Raw genomic sequence first — 23055 nt, 5'->3', positions numbered from 1 at the left:
ACCCTTAAAAAAACCCATTTCTTTGTAGGGAAGTCAAAAGGTTGTATTAGTCATCACTGACCTAACATGTCATCCTGATCTCAGCTTGATTGTGATGCAACAGTGAAAAAGCCACAGTACCTCAGGAGACGCCACGGTTATGTGAACGTAGCTTTGTCCTCAAGGCCGTGCTATCAACTAAGAAGAGTCCACGAGGAACAGCAGTTCCCTTCCTTAAAATGAGGAGTACCGGTTTGGGAATTAGGTTGGGAATTGCATTCTCTGTTGTCCCGATGGTTGCAATCATAATCACCATCAAAAGAGATTCCTTGACTCAGCTCTGTAGGAACCTGGTGTATTTGCCCTCTCTGGCCAAACCCATGTCATCGGTGGTGCCCAAGGAAAATTATGGAAGAAACTACACCAAGAAGACTAGTAGCTCCGTTGTAAAGGAGGAGGAGGAGTCTGATGATGATCATCATGAAGGCAGTGGAAGAGCATGAAACTCAGCAGCAAGAAGATGCCAAATCTAGGCACGGATGCACCCAAAAAATAATAATAAGATTATAAACATGTGAGCAGGACCTGGGTTTAGTGACTGTAGAAGCCAGCAGTGTTGTGAGTTTTAAAAAATAACAACACTTTCTAATTATATCTATGTTAATGCTTCACAGAGGAGATACTATCTAAATGTATAGTATTATCTCTGCACTGTTTAGGATTAAGGCTACTAGAAAATCAATTTCCTAGTCCCTTTATGGCCTGTGAAACAAGAACCCTGGAACTTGTAATATTAGTTTCTAGTTCAATTTAAAAACACAGGCAATATACTGCCAGAAAAAGTTGTAAGAGTTGATTGCCTGAAAAACCCAAGAAGTGTTCAGGGAAGAAAGGACAACACAAACTTATAAAAATAAATAAATCAAACATGCCTTGATTTCTTGACTTCCATTGATACGATTGGTCTTTCCCCCCTCCAGGCTCTGTTGTCATGTATAGACACCAGTGATGGAAATGTATTTTTCCAGTTTATTTTTTTCATCCAAGAGCTGGGCAGACACAAATGTGAGATGAGGTAGAGAATTCAGAATGGACAAATAGAGTAGTAGAATTGAGGTCCTTGCCTGACCAAGCTATGGAAGATTCAAAGACAGCCATGCATAGTCCTCCTTAGATATTGAATTATATTTAAACTAAATTTGTATATCAGTGATTGCATGACCTCTGCAGATACCATACGCTAACTAAATACATAAAATAAAGCATAGTTCAAACCTCCACATTGAGTTTTTGGGGATTCTGTTTCAGAAAGCTGACTTCTCATATCCTCCAGTAGGTGATTAATCTGGGATCTTCTTTCTCCCTCTTGGTAGATGGACGTCTTGTAACCTTCCTCCTTCTGCTGCCCAGTTAGCAGCTGCCCTACATGATCCCATGACTCTTGATATGGATGCTGTCCTCTCAGACTTCGTTCAGTCCACGGGGGCAGAGCCTGGTCTAGCCAGAGACTTGTTGGAAGGTAAGAGCTCCTTTATGGAACATCATCCACAACAGGGATCCTCAATCTTGGCAACTTGAAGACTTGTGGACTTCAACTCCCAGAATTCCTCAGCCACGAATTCTGGGAGTTGAACTCCACAAGTCTTAAGATTGCTAAGGTTAGGGACCCCATACCCACAGGGTGTGGGTTTCCTTCAGTTCCCTTTGCATGTGTTGCAGGACAGGAACCCCCAAATATAGAAGATGCACCCCTCTGGATCTCACCTTTAAACCTTACTAGACAACCCATGACCTGTTGTATCATCCTTTCCAAGAGACTTCCTTACCAGATTCCTCATGCCTTCAACCATGGCAGAACAGCTAATGTACTTCCTTCTCTGGAAATGTTGGTTGGTTTGCGTGCTGCGGTGATGCCGTGTGGTTGTGATAATCCATTGGTTGTTTCTGAGATGTTTTTGATGTATGGCAGTGTTATCCTTATGACAGCTTGTGCTGGTTGTGTAAAAACTGTTGACCTTACGATGCACGGTTTTTCAGTTAAAGATTCAGGAATGAAAGCTTTGGCAGTACCTGCTGTAGATTTATGTAATAAAGCAGAAGAGGCAGAATTTGTGATGAGCAGATGTTGCAAAGGGCGGTAGATCCATTGTTTTGCTACTATTTTTATTAGCAAGGTTAGATGCTAAGCCAGCTGGACTTTCCTTTGTCCCCTCTTATACCAGACAAAATCAAGGTGGGAATTTCTCAGGACCATGCATTCTCTTCTACAAAATCTCTCCTTCATGCTTCTTTTAAACGAACCAGGAGTTGAATATTCCTTCACACATCCAGACCGTGACATCTGGGACAAGCCACAAGGATGTCCCATGCATAAAATACACAACTCACGCCATTCGCACAAGGATGTCACATCACATCTTTGGACACACAAGTACCTTTGCGCCGTTTCCTTACAACAACATGTTCAGGTGACCAAAAGAACACATTTGTGTAAAGTCAGTGAATAATACACTCATTCTATTTCTTGTATTAAGCCATCTGTAAAAGAACAATCCACCACCTGTTTTATGGAATAATTCTCACCCACCTCCAGCTTGATAGATTGCTGAATCCAAAGAAGGTGGGATTTGCCACACACTTGTACAAACTATGGAGAAATTCACACGAGAGAAGTGGAAAGACCATCTCAGAATTAGCTATCCTGGGAGAAGCCATCTGCATCCTTTTCAACAACCTGTGTTTACAAGGGAGGAATCCATAGTTGGCCAACACTACGTAATATCAAATTCCTTGTCTTATACAGTTCTCCTGATTGAGCAAGATCAAGAAACAAGAACCACACCAATGCCAGGAATGTCTCTTTAAGGCTAGGGTCAAGGGTAGAAACCTTGTTGGAAATTGCAACATGAATTTGCAACCTTGATTTGTTGATCCAAGCAGAGTCTCTTTCAATGATTTCATTTTTATTAAATTAATTTAATTTTCAATTAACCAATGGAAGTTGTGAGTGCTCCATCACTGGAGGCTTTTAAGAGGAGGCTAGACAACCATTTGCCTGAAATGGTAGAGGGCTTCCTGCTTGAGCAGGGGGCTGGACTAGAAGACCTCCAAGGTCCTTTCCCAACTCTGTTATTCTGCATTATTTTGATTTGAAATGCTTCTTCCCAGCTTTCTGGGTTAAATTGTCATTCATGAGAAATGTCCCTCCTCTCTTTTTAACTGGTGTATAACAAATTAGGCTTATTTTCTATAAACAATAAGTTATAGAGCGATATTTTATCTTTACCGTCACATAGAGAGTGTTAAATGTAACTTTGCAAGAGTGCCAAGTAGAAAAGCAGCTGTGGCTGTGGCTGTGTGTGTGTTTGGGAAGAAATTGCAATGGTCGGTCAAGATGGCTGTGAATCCAAACGAAGGTAACATTTAAATAATAGTGGTCTGGAAAAAAAGCAACTTAACTGTTTGACGTCAGCCGGCTTTTTACCATGCCGTTTCGAAGAAATGTCAGCTTGGAGGCCGGCCTCGTTGTCAGCCAATTTGTGGAGACGTTGTTCAGGAGAGCATGTGGTCAGGGGGAATGTGGTAATTTCTGACTGTCCTTTGAAAGATTGCTAAGAGCGCTCATCCTTCTGCTGTTAATGATGCCCTACTTCAGTAGAAGGAAATTAAATGCATTCTGCTTTGATAAAAACCACTAATCATCTTCGGGTGAAAAAAGCTAAAAATTACTCATATGTCATTTTTTTTCTGGGTGTTTTTTTTTTGGGCAGGCAAAGGTTGATCTCTTGAAACAGCAGGATATTGTTCTATCAACTGACAATGCTGCTTGAATTATTGCTTGGAGATAACTGTTTTGCAGGCAGCGAAATAAAGCCACTACTGTGGTTTTTCCATGCATAGAAGCCAATTGTGAGATAAAATTGTATGAAAGTATTTTCTGCCTTCAAATTGGTTCCCAAAAGTAGCTCCTTCCTTCCTTCCTTCCTTCCTTCCTTCCTTCCTTCCTTCCTTCCTTCCTTCCTTCCTTCCTCCCTCCCTCCCTCCCTCCCTCCCTCCCTCCCTCCCTCCCTCCTCCTTTTCCTCTTCTTCCTCCAATTCCTAAAATTTGCCTTTTTGTTGTACAAAATTTTTGGAATTAGAAAACGCGATCCTTCCTCCAGAATGGTTACGTCCTTATTTTAATCCAGTTATCCTTGTTTACGAGTGTTTTTTTAAATCATCCGATAACATTTAATTGCCGTAGTTTTAGCTCTCCCCTTTTTGCCGTGTTCTGCCCCCCCAATACATGGATGTTGAGAATAGACTGGGGAAAGAAAAGGCGGTTTAGATGTGAACAATTAAGGGAGGATTATATAATGAATACTTTAGCAGTTTATTTATTAACAGTGCATTGAAAAATAATAAGGGTCTGATGTGATAATTCACCAGCATTCAGGAGGAAGAATTAAAAGGGTTTTTTTTGGGGGGGGTCTAAGAATATAACAATGTAAAGGCAATGAACCAGTTAAAAGTTGAAGTTATATATTATACATTAGAATGCAATCCTCAGTGAATGAAATAAATATGGCTTTTTTCAACATACATCATGCTTTATTGTCTCTCTTCTGGAAAACAGTCTCCTTGCAGAGATCTGTTTAATAAAATATGCCTTTCTTTGAATTAAGCATTTTATATTGCTAGTCAAGCACTGATCACTGGACTCATCCAAAATTCTCAGTAAATTCTATTATTTGGCCATTTTAAATATTTTACAGTGTTATGAACCAAAGTATACTATCTCTGGCACAGCTAGTGCTCTAAATATTTGAAAGTTATTTAAATATTATCTAAATATTTAAAGCTTAATTTAATAATTAAATATACCATAACATTTTGTTTGGTTATTTGGCTAATTAACTGTATCAGCATTTATGCTTTCTGTTGATCAAGTACTATATAGTCCAGGTATCTAATTACTAGAGATAAGAAAGCTAAGAGGTCATTTCCTTCCTGGAGTGGCCAGAACATGGATAAAGCTTGACCCATCCAGAAACTAGCATTAAGAGTGTTACAGCTTCCCTTTATTGAAGATAATTTAGACTCACAAAGTTGAATGGTTTTTGGTTCACTTTTCTTTTAAAGTTATTCAAATTGGTGGGCCATCATTACTCAGTCAGTTCCATAGATAAACTCTGTGAAATAGGGATTTCTCTCATTTTTTTCCTCCCATAGTTTAGTTGAGGGGGTCTCCAAACGAGATAACTTCAAGATTTGTGGACTTGAACTCTTAGAATTCCTCAGCTGGCTATTCTGGGAGCTGAAATCCACAAGTCTTAAAATTGCCAAGGTTGGAGAATTCTGGTTTAGTTCACTGGCTCATCCGTGCTGATTTCGAGGAGAGCAAAAGAACTGGATGTGTGTTCCATTTTAATCAGCTTTAACATTCTGCTATGTGGCGCTGTTAGATAGACCAACATCTTTCCCAGCATCAGAGCCTTCTCCACAGAGTTGGATCTTCACATTATGTGTCCAAAGCAGGATACTTTGAGCCTGGTTCTTTGTGTCTTGAGTGAGGAGTAAGGAGATGTGCTCAATGATCCATTGGCTGGCTTTCTTGGCTGTCCGTGATATTCTCAGGCGTCTTCTCCAGCCCCAAAGTCCAATTGTGTCAATCTTCTTCTCATCTTGCTTCTCCAAAGCCCAACTGTTGCTTCCTCTAAGAGGGTCACAGACAGAGAAGATTGCTGCCAATGTTTACTTTGATACCTTTTACTTCGGTTTAATGGCTCCGAAACAGAGGCGGTCTGCTTCATAGACATCAGCCTGGCCATCAGCATGCCTGTGGAAGTCAACCCTGCCTCCCTTTCTGTGTTTTTAGGCAAAAACTGGGATTTCACTGCTGCTTTGAGTGACTATGAACAGCTCAGGCAGGTGCATACAGCCAACCTGCCCCAGGTGTTCAACGAAGGAAGGTATCCCAAACAGCAGCCGCAGCAAAAGCCGGATAAAGAACCTTCCCAACAGGTGAACAAGAGTGAGCGGCTCTCCTTTCCTAGACAGGAGGACATCTCCCAAGGTAAAGTGGATTTCTGCAGTGGGCTCTGCATGGGCTGCCTCTGAAAAGCACTCCAGTACTTATCTGGTCTGTACACTAGCCAACCGACGTTGCCATAGTCCTATAACAGCTATTTTGCAGTCACTGTATGGATTATTGAGATGTTTCTGCAGGCCATTCAAGGTGCTGGGTTGGACCTCAAGAACTTTCCTTGGCTTGGCATTGAAGGTCTTCCAGGAACATCTCCACACATAGGTGCTTGGCCAACTTATCCAATGTAGAGTGGCTACTGCTCCAACATTCGTGTCGGAAATACCTACTAAGGCATTTCTGGGTTGAAAAGACAAGCCGATTACATCAGGGGATGCTCAGGGGGCCTCCTGTCATGCCACCATCATTTTATATTATGTAGACTGGCCACTAACATCTTTTCATGGTTCCCCCATGGAGGGAAGGTGAAGGAGGCTGGACTCACAATGCTTTCCTGTTGCGGCTCCCTTGTTGTTACACATCTGTTCCTGATTAGCATGGCATCCTTATAGTTGGTCTTTCAGAAAGTGTTGACTCCACAAAGTGTATTTGCACAATGGTGGAGGGAAGACCTTTCTTTCTTTCTTTCTTTCTTTCTTTCTTTCTTTCTTTCTTTCTTTCTTTCTTTCTTTCTTTCTTTCTTTCTTTCTTTCTTTCTCTCTGTCTCTCTGTCTCTCTGTCTCTCTGTCTCTATCTATCTATCTATCTATCTATCTATCTATCTATCTATCTATCTATCTATCTATCTAAAAAAAGAGGGCTGTGAAATATTTATAGAGCCCTCACATCCTGGACATAAACTGTTTCAACTCCTACCCTCAAAACTACATTATAGAGCACTGCACACCAGAACAACTAGACACAAGGACAGTTTTTTCTAAACAAATAATTTCTAAACAAATAATTCCATCAACAATGTCAAAGTAGTTACTAAGTCTGCATTACTATTAATCTTCTCATCGTTCCTATCACCCATCTCCTCCCACCTTGTTGCTGGTATCCTTAAGATTTATATTGACTGTTTCCTAATATGATTTTATTGCCAATTTGTACCCTATGACTATCATTAAGTGTTGTACCTTACGATTCTTGATGAACGTATCTTGTCTTTTATGTACATCGAGAGCGTATGCACCAAGACAAATTCCTTGTGTGTCCAATCACACTTAGAATAGAATTAAAGAATTCTATTCTATTCTATTCTATTCTATTCTGTTCTGTTCTGTTCTGTTCTGTTCTGTTCTGTTCTGTCTATTCTATTCTATTCTATTCTATTCTATTCTATTCTATTCTATTCTATTCTATTCTATTCTATTCTATTCTATTCTATTCTATTCTATTCTATTCTATTCTATTCTATTCTCTGTTTTATATACCGTGGCGTTCCAGAAAGAACTCCCTGTGTTTAACAAAACAACAAAAACAGAATAAAATATCCCCAGTAAATGAAAAAAAACAATTTCACTTCATTCATTTGCAATGTCCATGGTAACTAATAGCAGAAATTAAAACGACACTGCGCTTAGAAAGACGGTTCCTATGGGAGATGCTCTTGGCCAATACTCCTACACCCTGTAGATGTGTGGGCTTAATTGAGAAGGATCACTGTCTTTAGGCCATGGAGCTTATCGCTCGGAGGCTACAGACAATCCCAAAACCAGGATTATTTGGCAGTAGATAAAACCGGGTCAGCCTCTGGGTCTGCCACAGGCTCCCCCTTGATCCCTTGGGGTGGATAATCAGTTGAGCTGCCTCAAAGCCCAGGTAGCATCTGCCTTCTGAAGTCCCATTCCGTGAACGTCATCCTAGTTTTCACATCTCGGGAAGCTTCTGAGATTTGAGCTTGTCTCTCCTCCTCCTATCTTCTCGAGATTAAAGCTAACTTGACTTCATTCCATCTTCGGTGGTGCTGTCAAGGGTGCCTCTAGATGAGCGGTACTCAACAAGGATGATTACTAAAGATGTATCATGAACTGGGGAAAGGGTTAGGGTGGTTAGGGTTTTACGCTAGCTAGAAGGAAAAAGTTTTATACCAGTTGAAGATAAATCAGGAAACCGAGGAAAACTCTACCTCCAGTGATCTTATGTTGACTCCTCCTGGTTGTCCTTTCCTCTGATTGTTGGGTGATAGGGATCTTTGAAAGTTTTATCCTATTCCAATTCTTAGCCAGCTTTTAAAATTGTGTGAGAGCAAAGGGTTTTTTTTTATTTAGTTTTTTGTTGCAGACAGAATTTGTGTAATATGTAATTGAGTGAATATAGGGTGGAAGAGGAGGAGGGCAGGAGGAAGACAGAGGGATCCTTGGTGCTCTCTGAGCTTGGTTGTTTTCTTGCAGATGTTACCTGACCCAACTAGGGAACATCATCAGTGCTAGAAGACAGCGAGGTTTGCAGAGAAGAGAAGGAGAAGAAGTAGGGGAGGAGGCGGAAGAGGAGGAGGAGGATTTTGGGGTCCTTCATGTTCTCTGAGCTTTGTTGTTTTCTTGCAAATGTTTTAATGACTTAAGTAGGGCGCATCTCATGTCCTCTTCTCCTTCTTTGTTCTCCTGCTTAGAGAAGAGGCTTTCTAGAGGAATCTCTCACGCCAGTTCCGCCATTGTCTCACTCGCTCGCTCTCACGTGGCCACCGAATGTAACAATGACCATTTCTCTCTGGAGATGCCCATCTACACCTTTCAACTTCCCGACCTCAGCGTTTACAGTGAAGATTTCAGGAGCTTCATTGAACGGGACCTGATTGAGCAGGCCACCATGATTGCTTTGGAACAAGCTGGTGAGATGGCCTTCAAGCTGAATCCCTGGCTGCTTTGAGGTGTTCTCGGAGCCCTCCGTAAAGCCCAGGATTGCTGAAATGGGTTACTTAAATCAGGAATGAAAGCTAGAGGCCCACTTGGCCATTTTGTCTCTGAAAGGTTGTAAAAGGGTTAGGAAATGCCTGAAAAAGTGATTAAAATGATCAGAGAGAGACGAAGCTCTTGCGGTTCAAGTCGAGGCCAAAGAAAAGGCTGTTTTAATCTAATCAGACAGCAATGTGTGGGAGGGTTTGGATAAACCTTTCTAAAGTCATGAATAATGGAAGACTATCGAGAGAAAGACGGACTGCTTCCCCCCACCCTTCTTACATAATCTTGAAGATGTCCCCATGAATGTGAAAGAAGATGTTTCTTTAACCACCCAAGGAAATTTCTGCAGTCCAATGAAGATGTGGCTGAGGTTGACAGGTGACTGAGCTTCCTGTGGTCCTCATGAATAACCATCATTATCTTCCTAGAAGTCTTGGCTGCTTCTGCCTCTAAGGCTGCCTTCAGAGAAACAGGCCTTTAAGGGAGGTGAGCAGAGCAGCGTTTTGTGCCAAAGTTGTTTTTTTTTTCCAAGAGGCAACTGGGCTTTTTTTGTTTTTCTTTGAAGATGTTTTGCTTCCCATCCAAGAAGCTTCTTCCGCTCTGACTGGAGGGTGGAGAATGGAAGGATTTGCACTCCTTGCAGGCAGCTGGTCATTGGCATCCTTTTGGAGAGCTGTTGAGGCCAGTTGGAGGTTTCTCTGTGTCCTCAGGGTCACCTGAATGGTGCAACAGCCTGTGCTTGTCTTCAACAGAGAAGGGACCCAGGGCAGAAAGCATCCTGCAGCCAAGAAGGCTCCACCCCCATTTGCACCACTCAGGTGACCCTGAGGACACAGACAAACCTCCAAGTGGCCTCAACAGCTCTCCAAAAGGATGCCAATGACCAGCTGTCTGCAAGGAGTATAAACCCATATTCTATTCCCCACCCTCCAGTCAGAGCGGAAGAAGCTTCTCGGATGGGAAGCAAAACATCTTCAAAGAAAAACAAAAAAAGCCCAGTTGCCTCTTGGAAAAAAAAAAAACAACTTTGGGACAACCGTGATCTGAAGGACGGAGAATCTCCATGGACAAAGCAGTTTTTGTTTCAGTATGTTTGAAGGTTGAATTTGGATCTGACTTGGTGCCCAAGGAAGGGAATATAAGTGGTCCTTGACTTACAACCACAGTTGAGCCCCCAATTTCTGTTGCTAAGTGAGACGTTTGTTAAGTGAGTTTTGTCCTGTTTTACGACCTTTCTTGCCACGGTCATTAAGCTGTTAAGTGAGTCACAGGCTTGTGAAGGGAATTTGGCTTCCTTGTTGACTTTGCTGGTCAGAAGGTCCCAAAAGGAGATCACGTGATCCCCGGGATCCGGCCAAGGTCATAAATATGAACCAGTTGCCAAGCGTCTGAATTTTGATCACCTGATCATGGGGAGGCTGCAACGGTCGTGTGAAAAACGGTCCTATATCACTTTTTCCAGAGCCATTTTAACTTTGGACAGTCACTAAGTGGACTGCTGTAAGTCAAGGATCACCTGTCCTGTCCTCTGATGAGCTTTTTGCACTTCAGTTCCTGCACGGAGCAGGTGATGGGCTGTTACTTCCCAAGAAAGGCCTCGCTAAAAATGAGAACATGCTACCTCTAATTTTATCGCTCCCAAAGGCAGCCCAGCACACTTAAGAAGATGCTTGCCGAGTGAACTCCTAATTTAGATTTAATCAGAGTAGTTGGGCGAGGAAGCGTTCACCAGCTGCTGCTCACTGAATGTGTGTGGAGATTATCAGGGGCTTTTCACAAATTCAGCTATTAATGCTGAGATTTACCAACGATACACTTTTTGCTGGGCTGCAGAAAACTCCGGTGGTTGTTAGATTAAAAGGCCAAAAGTCAGGTTGGCTTTGTGTGGTTGTAGCTCCTGAATTTCTGAATGAAGTAATGCCGTTTTCAAGCAGATTAGGCAATTAGGAATCACATAATCAGTCTAGGAGTTACGTGAGTGTGGGGTCCTTGGTGCTCTCTGAGCTTGGTTGTCTTTTTGCAGATGCTTCATTACCCAACTAGGGAACATCATCAATGCACTGATGGCGTCTAATTGGGTAATGAAATGTCTGCAAGAAAACCACACCGAACTCGGAGAGCACCAAGGAGCCCATCATTCATCCCTTAGCTACAAATATTTTCTTCTATTGGTAGTTAGTGAAGCTTCTCAATGAGTAACTTCAGAGCTAGAAGCTGAATGCAGCGATCAACCTGAGGATAGAGTTTACTGGCTAATCTCTTCTCCCAGTCTCTCTCTTCTCTTCTTTCCTTCCTTTCCCCCCTTAATGGATCCCTCATTACCTTCTCCAAGATTTCTTCACACCTTCATTGTACTGATGGTTGACATTTCCTAGGTCGTCTCAACTGGTGGTCAACGGCGTGTACCAGCTGCAAGCGTCTCCTTCCATTGGCCACAACCGGGGATGGAAACTGCCTCTTGCACGCTGCTTCTTTGGGTGAGCGTCTACGTCTCCTTGGCTTAGGATACAAGAACGTCTGTTGAATGTCAACCTCATCTGGTTCTTCTTCAGCATTTACGATCCATCCCTTCCTCCTTTCAAATGGAAAAACCTGGCCAGCATCAATATTACTCTTTTCCTTTCCATTTTTACTGATTCCACCTTACAACCATTCTGCTATTGGAGTGACTCTTCCTGTATTCTCATGTTTTATTTGGCTAAATCAACGTGGAAGAGGCTGAGTTGGCCTGGGTCCATACAGTTGGTCTAGGATTTATGCCGATTCCAGGACAATCAAAGATGAGAACTAAAGAGCTCACTGTTTTAGTTATTTCTCCTGCCGCCCTCTTATATGTCCTTGAAATTCAGTATTGCCTATATTCGGGTTTCTCTGGGTTTCCTTAATTGATTAGGGACAGTTTTTATCGGTCTGTATATTGGATTTTAACATTTTTATTGGATTGCTTTTAACCTGCTGTGAACCACTCAGATTCACGTAGATAATATGGACGGCTGTACAAATTGAATAAAGAATAATATAACTTCAATAGATTTTATCTGAAAGGCTTTCACATAATCAGAAAGCCTTCAACACCAAATGAACCATGCCTGTTATTTATCTTACCGGCTGCTTTCATTTTTTTCCTATTTTTGGTTTCTTCTGGGGGTGGGGTGGGGGGTTGAAGGCCTCAAGGTTTCTTTCCACCCCTATGGATCTGGGATTCTTCAGATACATAATCCAGCCTTTCTTTCACTTGTAGGGATGTGGGGGTTTCACGACCGAGACCTTGTATTACGGAAAGCACTTTACACCATGATGAGGAGTGGGGCCGAAAGGGAAGCTTTGAAGAGAAGGTGGAGGTGGCAGCAGACCCAGCAAAACAAAGAGGTTGGTGTCCTGGGAGCTTTCAGGGGTCTCCATGGAATCCTTTTCTTGATTTTTGGTTGAGTGGAAAGGGGATGGAGACAAAAAGGCCTTCCGTGCTTGTTTCCCTCGGACCACAGATGTTCTCAACTACCTCAGAGGAGTCTGGAAGGCATTATTACATTGCTCTTCCAGTATGTTGTCTTTCCCAACATGAAAGCCTGTTCTTTCTGCTCAACCTTTGGTACCCAAGTTCTTCTTTTCTTCTCTTGTGGCCTGTTTTCCTTGTCCAAAGAAACAATGGGAGGGAATGAGACCCATCTGTGGCCACTGTTCAAACTCTCTGGGTGTAAATGTGAATTTTGGCACAAAATCTGACTTGGGGTTCCCTTGAAGTTCTGCAGGTTGGAGCAGGACAATGTTTTTCGACCATGGTAACTTTAAGATGGGTGGGGAATTTTGGGAGTCGAAGTCCACCCATCTTAAAGTTGTCAAGGTTGGAAAACCCTGGGATAGGACAACCTACCTCCAGCTTCACCCTCTTCTTCACCCAAGAAATATGCAAACCTTGAAGGCATCTCCGTTATCTTTTATGGGCTTCTTCTTCTTCCTCAAACTATGATTTCTTTCTCTCTCAGTCAGGATTGGTTTATACGGAAGAAGAGTGGGAGCGAGAGTGGAATGAACTGCTCAAGTTGGCCTCCAGTGAACCCCGTACTCACATCAGCAAGAATGGAGGCAGCGGCGGTGGGTAAGTGGATATTTGCCCAGTGATATTTTTTGGGGGTGAGGGGGGGGGGGGCGGGGAGGCCAGCCAGGGGTACATTTACAATATAATAGGAAAAGGGTGCATTGTAGGAAGTCATGTGGAGCATAACTCTAAGTAAGCCAGGGGATCATCTCCTAGCATATAAATACTTTAAATCAATCAAACCACGGACCCCTGCAGAAATTGCAGGATTTCCATGGGGATAATCACAAAATGTCACTCCTGAGGAAGTGTCTTGTCAAGACCAAAGAACAGATTGGTCTGTCCAGATCAGCTGAACTTCCAACTCACAGACACTATCTATTCTATCTTGTTTCATATTATAATTAATGCTCCCCTTCCCTCCCTTCCCTTCCCCCTCTCCCCTCTCCCTCTTGCCCTCCCCTCCCTTCCCCTGCTCTCCCATTCCATTCCCCCTTCTCCTCTCCCCTCCCCTCTCCCTCCCTCCCTTCCCTTCCCCTGTCCTGTCCTGCCCTTCTCTTTCCCTTTCCCTTTCTCTTTCTCTCCCCTCTTTAATTTACACTGCTTCTGTATTCAGCCTCTTCTCAGCATTTCTCTCAGCCTCATTCTGTCTTTCTCCGAGAGTTGAGGCCTCCTGGTTTTGTACCTCTCCATGTCCTGTCCAATTAGAGATGTGTTGAAAAGTATTTGCTGGGTTGTTTTTGTTTTGCTCTGTTTTAAAGAGGCCGCCTCTGACAGCTTCCTTCTCTAGAAACCAGAGCATCCCCTGTATTGCTAATACATTTTTAAATGTGTATCGTCACAGTTCTCCAAGGGGAATTCAAATCACCTTAAGTTGGAATTGCTGGTCACCAGCAACTCTTCACATCAGATCTCACACAAACTTAAGGAGCCACCTCTTGATCTAGGAGATGAAGAGATCCCCCCAAGAGATCGACTAAAAACAGCAAAGGCTGTTGCAGATTTGCATAATGCATTGTAAGCCGCCCTGAGTCTCCAGAGAAGGGCGGCATATAAATTAAAAAAGCAAAGCAAAGCAAAAGCATCACATTAAGTTGGAAATTGGATAGGGAGAAGAGGGGTGCGTCTGAATTTGCCAAATTTCAATCCCACAGGAGTCCTGGGTCCCAGATATTGGACACATTGTATAAGTTAGCCTATTTGAGATATCTTGGTCCCAAAACTGTTGACTTACGATGGACTGTTTTGACCCGTTACAGACAGACAAATGAGAGTTTTAGCAGTATAGAGAGATGTATATTAAAAAGGGACAGAACTTCAAATACACGGTTCTGGCCACAATTTCGTCTTTTATGACCTTCCTGTAGATCCCTCTTCTAGCCAGTAACATCTAAAAAGGGTCGGTGCTGTCCATTACGAGTAGAAGTTAGGCAAACACCCATTCCTTCCGTCTGTTTACTAATGGTTGTAAGTCAAAGTGCAGAAAGAAACCAGGGGAAATCATCTTTTTGGGGAACTTTTTCAAAGCCATCCTACCCAGTTCTTTCATAATAACGTTGCAGAGGAGAATTTCCATCTCAGCTTTTAAATTATAGATGGGCTCCTTTCCTTTGGTGACAAAACAGGCTTTCAACCCAAGATACGGTTGCTTCAAAGCGGTCTCTGTTTTAAAAAGAAGAAAACAAAACGACAGATTTTGAAGGGTTCTAGGTTGCTAGCTGCCTCTTAGATCTTTTGTTTTGTTTTGTTTTTAATGAGCAAACAGGCGCCTTAAAAAAGAAGCCAACATTGCCAACTTCCAGAGTTCTGTAGAGGTTTCAATGTCTACCTGCCAGTTCTGGTACCATGGAAATGATGATTAGTGGTTCATGTAAGGTGGCTACGTGTGATGGTTCTTAGATTCCAGACAGAAATAGGTCTCGAGGGGTCTTTAAGACCCCTTTGATATTCCTACCTGTCAACTTTATAGACAAAAAATTACCTGCACAGAATTTATGTACCAAAAATGGTGTATGATGTTATTTAACAGATACCTGCAACTCGGGATAAATAGGGCTTCATTATTTTGTTAATATGCAAGGCATACTGTATTAAGTTTATCTCACGCATGCAACGAAGTACATGCATATATTTGCATAGTAAGTAACTGTAAACTAGGGTTGCACATGGCCCCATAAAGTCTTAGATGTGGCCTTCACAGCCCTTTCAGATATTGCTATGAAATTGTATTAGGTTTTTTCCCCCAGACAGACAATTTCTGTGTCAATTTCATTCACTGTAACTGTACCTTCAATCACATTTACATTTCATGCTGGGAGAAGTCGCTAGTTTTGGAGTCCAGCTCGAGGTCAGTTTGCAAAGGTCTTCTCTCAGGACTGTTTCTAGCAAGCATCTGGTACGATAGCGGTTGTGTCTGTTTCTTAGCGTGGAGAATTCTGAAGACCCCGTCTACGAGAGCCTGGAGGAGTTCCACGTTTTTGTGCTGGCCCATATATTAAGGCGACCGATTGTCGTTGTGGCAGATACAATGCTACGGGATTCAGGAGGAGAAGGTAAATTTTCGTGGCTCTTTAGACTTTGGATGGCAAACCCAGTGTTTTCCTCAACCTTGGCCATTTTAAATTTGTGGACTTCAATTCCCAGACTTCCTTCCTTCCTTCCTTCCTTCCTTCCTTCCTTCCTTCCTTCCTTCCTTCCTTCCTTTGCTTCTGGAGTCCTTACGATGCATTTTGAAGTCTTATCATTCTGATATATAGAGAGAACAGTCTGTATTTTTTTTCTTCATTTGGTTGCTTCACCATTGGTTGATTGGCATCTGCCACTGATACAAAAAAAAAATGACCCCTACCACAACTGCCTTAAAAAAAGAAGGCCCTGGGGATTGTGCCCATTGCTTATCTTGTAGTGCAGCAACTTCTTGTGTGTCTTTCACAGCATTTGCACCCATCCCCTTTGGTGGAATTTACTTGCCCTTGGAAGTCATGCCCAACCGGTGCCATTGCTCTCCCCTGGTCCTCGCTTATGACCAAGCCCATTTCTCGGCCCTCGTGTCAATGGAACAGAAAGACCAACAGAAGGAGCAAGGTATGTCCGGCTTGAAATCAAACTGACTTGTCACAAAGAAGGGACCACACAACCACCCTGGTCAGCCTAGAACTCACCAGGACTGAGATTTAGCCAAGAACGAATCTGCAACATGTCATATTGGAAGATGGTTGGATAGGAAAGCTGTGTGTGCCCAGGTCATCCTGCATTGGGCTGATGGATTGCCAGCATAATATAGAACTCACAATTCCAGGTCAATTCTAAACTTAAGCATCTGATCGCTAAAATGGAAGCAATCCTTCCCCTTATTATTTCCTTAGGTCCTCTAGCATTTTGCCTTTTATCCACAGTAAAAATGTCTCCGGTGTGTCTATACTTTTAATGAGGTTTGTTTCCCCTGAATTCTCTTGAATATTCTCCAAGAGAGAGTTGAAAAACAAGAGTAAAAGCCTAACAAGCTCAGGAGCAAATAAAATTCTGCAGGTTGTTATGGAGTTATTGAGACGATTCCTCCGCGTGGAGCAAGGAAAAGAATAGTTATAAGGCCAGGGAGCCCTCTGTTACACCAACAAACAGTTGTGAAAAACAAGATAATCCTTTTTTTGCTGGAAAAAGAAATAAAGTCTCATGGCTTTGAATTAAAATGTGATAAAAGATTAAAAACCCCGGTTTAAACTGGTAGGGTAACAGGACTTCATCTGAAATAATTTTTTGAGGCTTTCGGAAGATGATGTGGGGATAAACTCCAAATGGGGAGATTTTTACCTTTCCTCAACCTTCCCCTCTCCTTCTTCATCCCTCAATAAGCTTGGAAAATGCAGTCAGCATGAATTTGATAGGGAAGAGACAATGATAAGTCAAGTGTCATCCTTAAAAATCAAATAAAAACAAAAATAATAACAGTAAGATCAAAGGAACCTTCTCCCCCTTTCCTATCTCTCTGATAGGAAAGGGGATAAACGAAGCATATGATGAAGGGAACTGATCCATACATCTTCCAGACATTAAAAAAAAAAAATGGAGAAGGAAATTGGCAACGTTTGCTTTGCCCAAAGGGACTCTGTGTGTTGTTTTCTAGGCTGCCCCTTGATCTGAAGTCCTCCTGCGGCTTCTTTCAATATTAAATGAACTGTCCTCACCAGTTCATCCAAATTGTTTGCTCCCAGCCTAGTTTGGCTTCATTTCTGCATGAAGGTTTTCGTATGAAGTTAGATTATGGATGTTGAATCTTCTCATCTCCATATCCCTCAAACCTTGTAGCATTCCTTGCTGGAAAATCAAGGCCAATTGTTTTGTAGATAATTAAAAGAACTTGATTGTATTGAAATATTTGGTTAGGATGATATTAGTTAATATTAATTGGAGAGTGAGTTTAACTCTCGGTTAGTCATGTTTGTTGTTTCGTTTTAGTCTTGTGTTTATGTGTTCCTACATTTCATTTCTTATATTGTTTTCCAATCATTATTATGTGTTAATTTTACTGTAAATACTTAATAAAGATATTTAAAAAAAGAAAGAAAAGAAAATCAAAATTTAAGGGTTTCAGGAAGGCCCGAGAAATCTCAGAACCCCAGAAAGAAATCTCACATTGTCTCTCTGGACCTGCTTTTATCGATCCGATGATGCTGAATGTCCCCGTGACGGGATTTTACATCCTCCTGCCAGTGTTTTCTTTCAAGAGGCTTTTCCTGGGAAAGGCAGAAGTGGCTCTCTCGATTTCTAAAGCCTGCTGATGACGGTGAATAAGGGCCATGCCGAGAAATCCTTTTAATCGTAGGTCGGTGGCCAATAGATTCCTAGAAGCCGTTTTTTTCACGCGTGTTTGTCAGTTCAAAGACACAAGTCCTCTTTTCTGCCCCGGGGGCTGGCTTCCTCTGATGGGAGAAGCATCATGGCTCCTCTCCCAGAGTGGCTCAAAGCCTCCTTTGATTTCCCCAGAACAAGGAGACACTATGAACGGGAAGAGAAGCTGTGACGGAGGTTGTCTACTTAGCAACAACGTGGGATTAGATGATAATTTTTCTGGCAGGTTGTAGGAGATGGTCGGAAAGAATCGGGAGAGATGACAGTTGTCATCTTGTATGTATGTATTTACAGTTGTATTTGTAAATGGATTTAGGAACAGCGGCAACCCAACTTCTCCAGAAGAAAATGGATATTTGTTCGAATTGGAACCACCGAGGATTGCAAAGCTAGCGCCATTTTGGATAAGCTAATATCCTTAGTAAACATTCTAGAGAAGGTCTTCTTCTTTAAAATGCTCCAGATTAAAAGTGTGTGAGTGTGTGTTGCTGCTGTTTTGTTAGATCTTGTAGTGGTTCCATCTTGTAGTAGAAGAGAATATTCATACCTTGGTTGAACTGGGACGTCTTCGGTGCTCTCTGAGCTTCGTGTCCCCATATATTTGTTTTCAGCCAGACAAAAGGGGAGATGAATATGATGCATCACTGTAATTTATTAAGTTTGCAACTGTCTGGAAACAGTTCAGAGTCACTGAGGAGAGTCCTGTAAATATTTGTAGCATGATTCGGTCTCATCTTTGCATTTGGCAAGAATATGAAATTGAAATGAACTCCTTACATCTAAACTTTGAAGTTTGACTTAGTTGCCTGTGCTTTCCCAGTGATTATTGTGAGTGTTTTGCCATTTTTAGCTGTGTCCTGTTCATCAGTCCATTATTTGACTGGGTTACAACTGCATTATTTGAAGATCTGAGGGGGAGATAGGGTCTTTATACTGGATTGAGTGATCCAGTGGGCTCACTCAGTGGGCTTATTTGCACAGAATCTGTTTCAGTGATTACTGGAGACGGATTGTACTATTTTGCAGGAACCCTCCACTGGTTAAGTTAATTGAATTAAAGGGTTCATTCCTTTGGACGTTTTGTCAGTCTGGATGTATTCTTATGAAAAGTTTGAATTTGGCTATCTTTTTCCTATCTTTTTTGTGGGTTTTGTTTGTAGATTGTAGATATAGATTTTAGATTTAGATTAGATTTTAGGTTTTGTTATTAGAATAAAAGTCCGTTCCTACACTGTGCCTGTATGCATTATATATTCCCTTTTTTTTTGCATGAAAAAGTATACAGTATATTCCCATTAAAAAAAAATTGAACATATGATGACACACTGGAATGCAAAGATTCCTGCCCGCACCTTACAACATTTCTGTTAAAAATTTAACAGTTAAAAGTGGAAGAACAGGAAGGGAAGAAAGGTAGCTTGGTCATTTCCCCTTTTCCTCTTAATATGCTGCAATTTTATCTAAAGAGCAGGAGAAGAAAGAAGTTTGCAAAATGTTATTTGGTGGTGAAATCTTTCCAGTGAGTTCCAAGCTCATGTTTAATCCTTCTGTTTCCTTCTAAAATATCCTTCACATCAAAACGCCATTTCAAAAAGTCTCCGAAGAACCTAACAGGTGTGACCCAGAATTCTTGACAAAGTTGCATAAGATGTCCTCAGATTACGTGCTGCTTCATTGGCACCTGTAATTAATTAATTAAAAGAGCCACAGCTTCTCTGCTGCTTTTATTCAAAACGCTCCATGCTTTTAACCGAGGGCCGGTCATTGCCATACGGAGTGAGCGCCATCTCGTGATATAGGGACAATATGACAAGCCGTTTGATTTTCTCCCTTCATAGTTTTGTGTTTATTGATCTAGGTCAGAGGTCTTCAAATTTGGCAGCTTTAAGACTTGTGGACTTCAGCTCCCAGAATTCTCCAGCCAGCTATGCTCCTTGCCAAATTTTTAAAAAACTATAAAGATTACTGGGAATTTATTAGAACAAAAAATGGGTGCAGCTTGTTTACTTTTCTGCTTGTGGCTGATCAAAATATATAGACTGCCATTGCTGTTATGCCATAAGTGTGCCACTAGTCATTTAGGGTTTTTTCCCCCCTCTCTCGTTCTTCAGCCATTTCTTCTTCTTTCACAAGTCTTCCTTTCTGATCTTTTCTTCTTTCCTTCAGCGGTGATCCCTCTGACCGATTCTGAACATAAATTACTGCCTTTGCACTTTGCGGTTGACCCGGGCAAAGACTGGGAATGGGGCACGGATGACAGTGATAACATCAAATTGGCCAAGTAAGATTCTTTTTAGTCTCTTAAGATTTCAGAAACGGCCCCTGTGTGTGTCCAGGACACTTGGTAGACTTTGTGGAATGGGGATAGCAAATCCTAGGGAAAGATTGTAGTATTAGTGCTCTTGTAACACAATCAAGAGCCGAGGTGATGCAGTACTGCAGGCTGCTTCTGCTGACTGCCTGCAATTTGGCAGTTCGAATCTCACCAGGCTCAAGGTTGACTCAGCCTTCCATCCTTCCGAGTTGGGTCAAATGAGGACCCAGATTGTTGGGGGCAATACGCTGACTCTGTAAACCGCTTAGAGAGGGCTGTAAAAGCACTGTGAAGTGGCATATAAGTCTAAGTGCTATTGCTATTGCTATCACAGCAAGATTGGGTCTCACCAGAGGAGACACGAATGGGGTACATTTTTCAATCCCCGTGGGGGAACTCCTTTTTCTTGCCTTCCTGGTTGTATCCTTACTTTTAAGATTGCGGTTTGGAGAGATCACTTTGCAGTGTGAACACCTATGGGAATTCCTTTTGTGTAACATATACGACACTTCTCTCTCTCTCTCTCTCTTTTGTGTTCCCAGTTTGATTCTGTCCCTGGAGGCAAAGCTTAACCTCCTGCACAGTTACATGAACGTAACCTGGATTCGCATGCCGTCAGAAACACGGGTAACGTTTTTCCTTTGAGAAAAATAAGATCCTGCTTGTTTGGTTTGAGTTTCCGCTCAGAAACTGGTAACCCAGGGCCGGGCATTCGCACGAGGGCAAAAGGCAGCCTCCTGGCCAGTTGTGTTACAGGAATAACACCTGCACAGCACTCCAGGAAGAATGCTCGGATGGTAGGAAAAATCTAGGAAGCTTCTAGGAATTGCTCACAGTTTTCAGGTAGATAGAGGATTTGGGCTGTGGTTGTAGCATCAGCCTTATTTCAGATGGGGCATGATGCCTAACCAGATTAAATCCGTATGTAACTGTATAAAATGTTAATATCTAATTCCTTCCACTGCCCCCTCCCTCACCCTGGATGCCAATGACCAAAAAAGCTTGGTGAAAAATTTTAGAACTTGTTGAATGAAAATCAAATAATTCTCCCCCCCCAATATTAAGCCAGCTGCTGCCCCTGTAGTATTTCACCTGGGTGTGCTGTTAACCAGATGTTACGCACAACAATCCATGCCTTTAAGGATAAATTGGTTTTTCAGAAGCGAAGGGTTTGGACAAACTGCCTGCAAATGTACACAACGGTTCTTTGTGTACAGTCACTCCCGGTTTCTCACGGTTGTCCTGCTTTCCCTCCCAGGCTCCCTTGGCTCAACCAGAGTCTCCTACGGCCTCAGCCGGAGAAGATGTCCAGTCGCTGGCAGACTCCATGGATTCGGACAGGGATTCCATCTGTAGTAATTCCAACGGCAATAACGGCAAAAACGGGAAGGAGAAAGAGAAGCAGAGGAAGGACAAGGAGAAGAACCGAGGGGATTCGGTGGCTAACAAACTTGGAAGTCTCAGCAAGACTCTGGGCATCAAGCTGAAGAAGAACATGGGTGGCCTTGGTGGGTTGGTCCATGGCAAGATCAACCGAGCCAACGCCGGGAACGGCAAAAATGGGGAGATCGTGGAGAAGGCAAAAGAGAAGAAGTCGAAATCGCGTAAAGGAAGCAAAGAGGAATCGGGCCGCTCTGCGAGCACGTCCCCCTCGGAGAAGACCACCCCGTCGCCCACGGAGAAGGCGAGTATCTCCCCTGCGGAGAAAGCCAACTCGAAATCTCCATCCGAGAAGCAGCCGGATTCCTGGAAATACAGCACGGATGTGAAGCTGAGCCTCAACATCTTGAGAGCCGCCATGCAAGGAGAGCGGAAGTTCATTTTTGCCGGCCTTCTCCTGACCAGCCATAGACACCAGTTCCACGAGGAGATGATTGGCCACTACCTGACCAGTGCCCAAGAGCGCTTCAGCGCCGAGCAAGAGCAGAAGAGGAAAGAGGCGGAGAAGAAGGCCGCGGCTCTCGGCAGCTCCTCCTCTCGAAAACTGGACCAAGAAGGGTTTTCCAAGGAGAAGCTGGACTCGTCTCCTCAGGGGAGGGCATCACCAGTGTTGCCTCAAAGCCATACCACTCAGCTGGTTTTAAAGTTCAAAGACCGTTCCAGTCCCACCCCGGCTTCCTTTTCGTCACCTAGCAACGGTGCCAAAAGGAGTGGACCCATCCCAGTGTCTGCCCATTATAGCCATACGCCCCCCGTCCAAAGGCAGAGCGTCATTCACTTGCACGACTTCAACGCCAAGCCATCCAGCTTCCAAGACGACGTCTACAAGCCCGTGGTGGGCACCCTCAAAACGTGCGCCACCTACCCTCAGCAAAACCGCTCATTGTCCTCGCAGAGTTATAGCCCGGCCCGGATAGCCGACATCCGTACGGTCAACACGGTGGAATCCTTGGCCTACGCTCTGCCCACGGACCCCAAGTCGCAAACGTACACCAATGGGTTTAACAATAGCAACGACATTAGAGACAGCTTAGAGTACGTGGACGAAGAGGCTCCACAAACCTGGTTGAACAATGAGAAAAACCGCCAGAGGAGCACGGTGTGCCCTATGTACGCCATCCAGCAGAACCGTTGCAAGACGGAGAATTGCTCCTTTTACGGCCGCCCCGAAACCAAGAACTTCTGTTCCTGCTGCTACAAGGAGGAACTCAAACGTAGGGAGCGGGAGAGTAAAAGGTCCCGGCATTGAAGACCGTGGAGCTCTTCGAATAAATATTTATTTCCTTCTTTTTCTTACTTAGGACATACTGTATGTGGTAAGGGACTGAAAGAGGAAAGACCAGGGGGGGATTCTAGAAAGCGCTAGCTTTTTAAATTTTTTTTGGGGGGGGGGGCAGGGATGGTGGGCAAGAAAACAAAAAAAAGAGAGAGTGAGGATCCTTGGGTAATCAAGAGTTGGTGGCTTCCCATTTTGTTGGTGTCTTTTTTACATACGCTGGTAGTCGGAGAGGATCTTTACTTCTTTGTCAGT

At 43.0% G+C, this 23055-nt stretch overlaps 1 protein-coding gene across 1 annotated transcript; it reads left to right on the top strand.

The window, feature by feature from the left end:
• Positions 1 to 447: 447 nt before the first annotated feature.
• Positions 448 to 22773, top strand: OTUD7A (OTU deubiquitinase 7A). Its single transcript, XM_070953634.1, has 12 exons — positions 448 to 512; positions 1353 to 1498; positions 5837 to 6034; positions 8598 to 8816; positions 11262 to 11363; positions 12128 to 12255; positions 12870 to 12982; positions 15347 to 15474; positions 15857 to 16006; positions 19937 to 20051; positions 20627 to 20711; positions 21343 to 22773. The coding sequence occupies exons 1-12, from the start codon at positions 448 to 450 to the stop codon at positions 22771 to 22773; spliced, it is 2880 nt and encodes a 959-aa protein (XP_070809735.1).
• The last annotated feature ends 282 nt before the right edge of the window (positions 22774 to 23055 follow it).

This window comes from Pituophis catenifer, unplaced genomic scaffold, assembly GCF_029215685.1.
Source record: "Pituophis catenifer annectens isolate HBS135680 unplaced genomic scaffold, rPitCat1.0.hap2 SCAF_14, whole genome shotgun sequence".
NCBI classification, from domain to species: Eukaryota; Metazoa; Chordata; class Lepidosauria; order Squamata; family Colubridae; genus Pituophis; species Pituophis catenifer.
The sequence above is the reverse complement of the archived record's forward strand: the minus strand, read 5'-3'. Positions and strand labels throughout refer to the sequence as shown.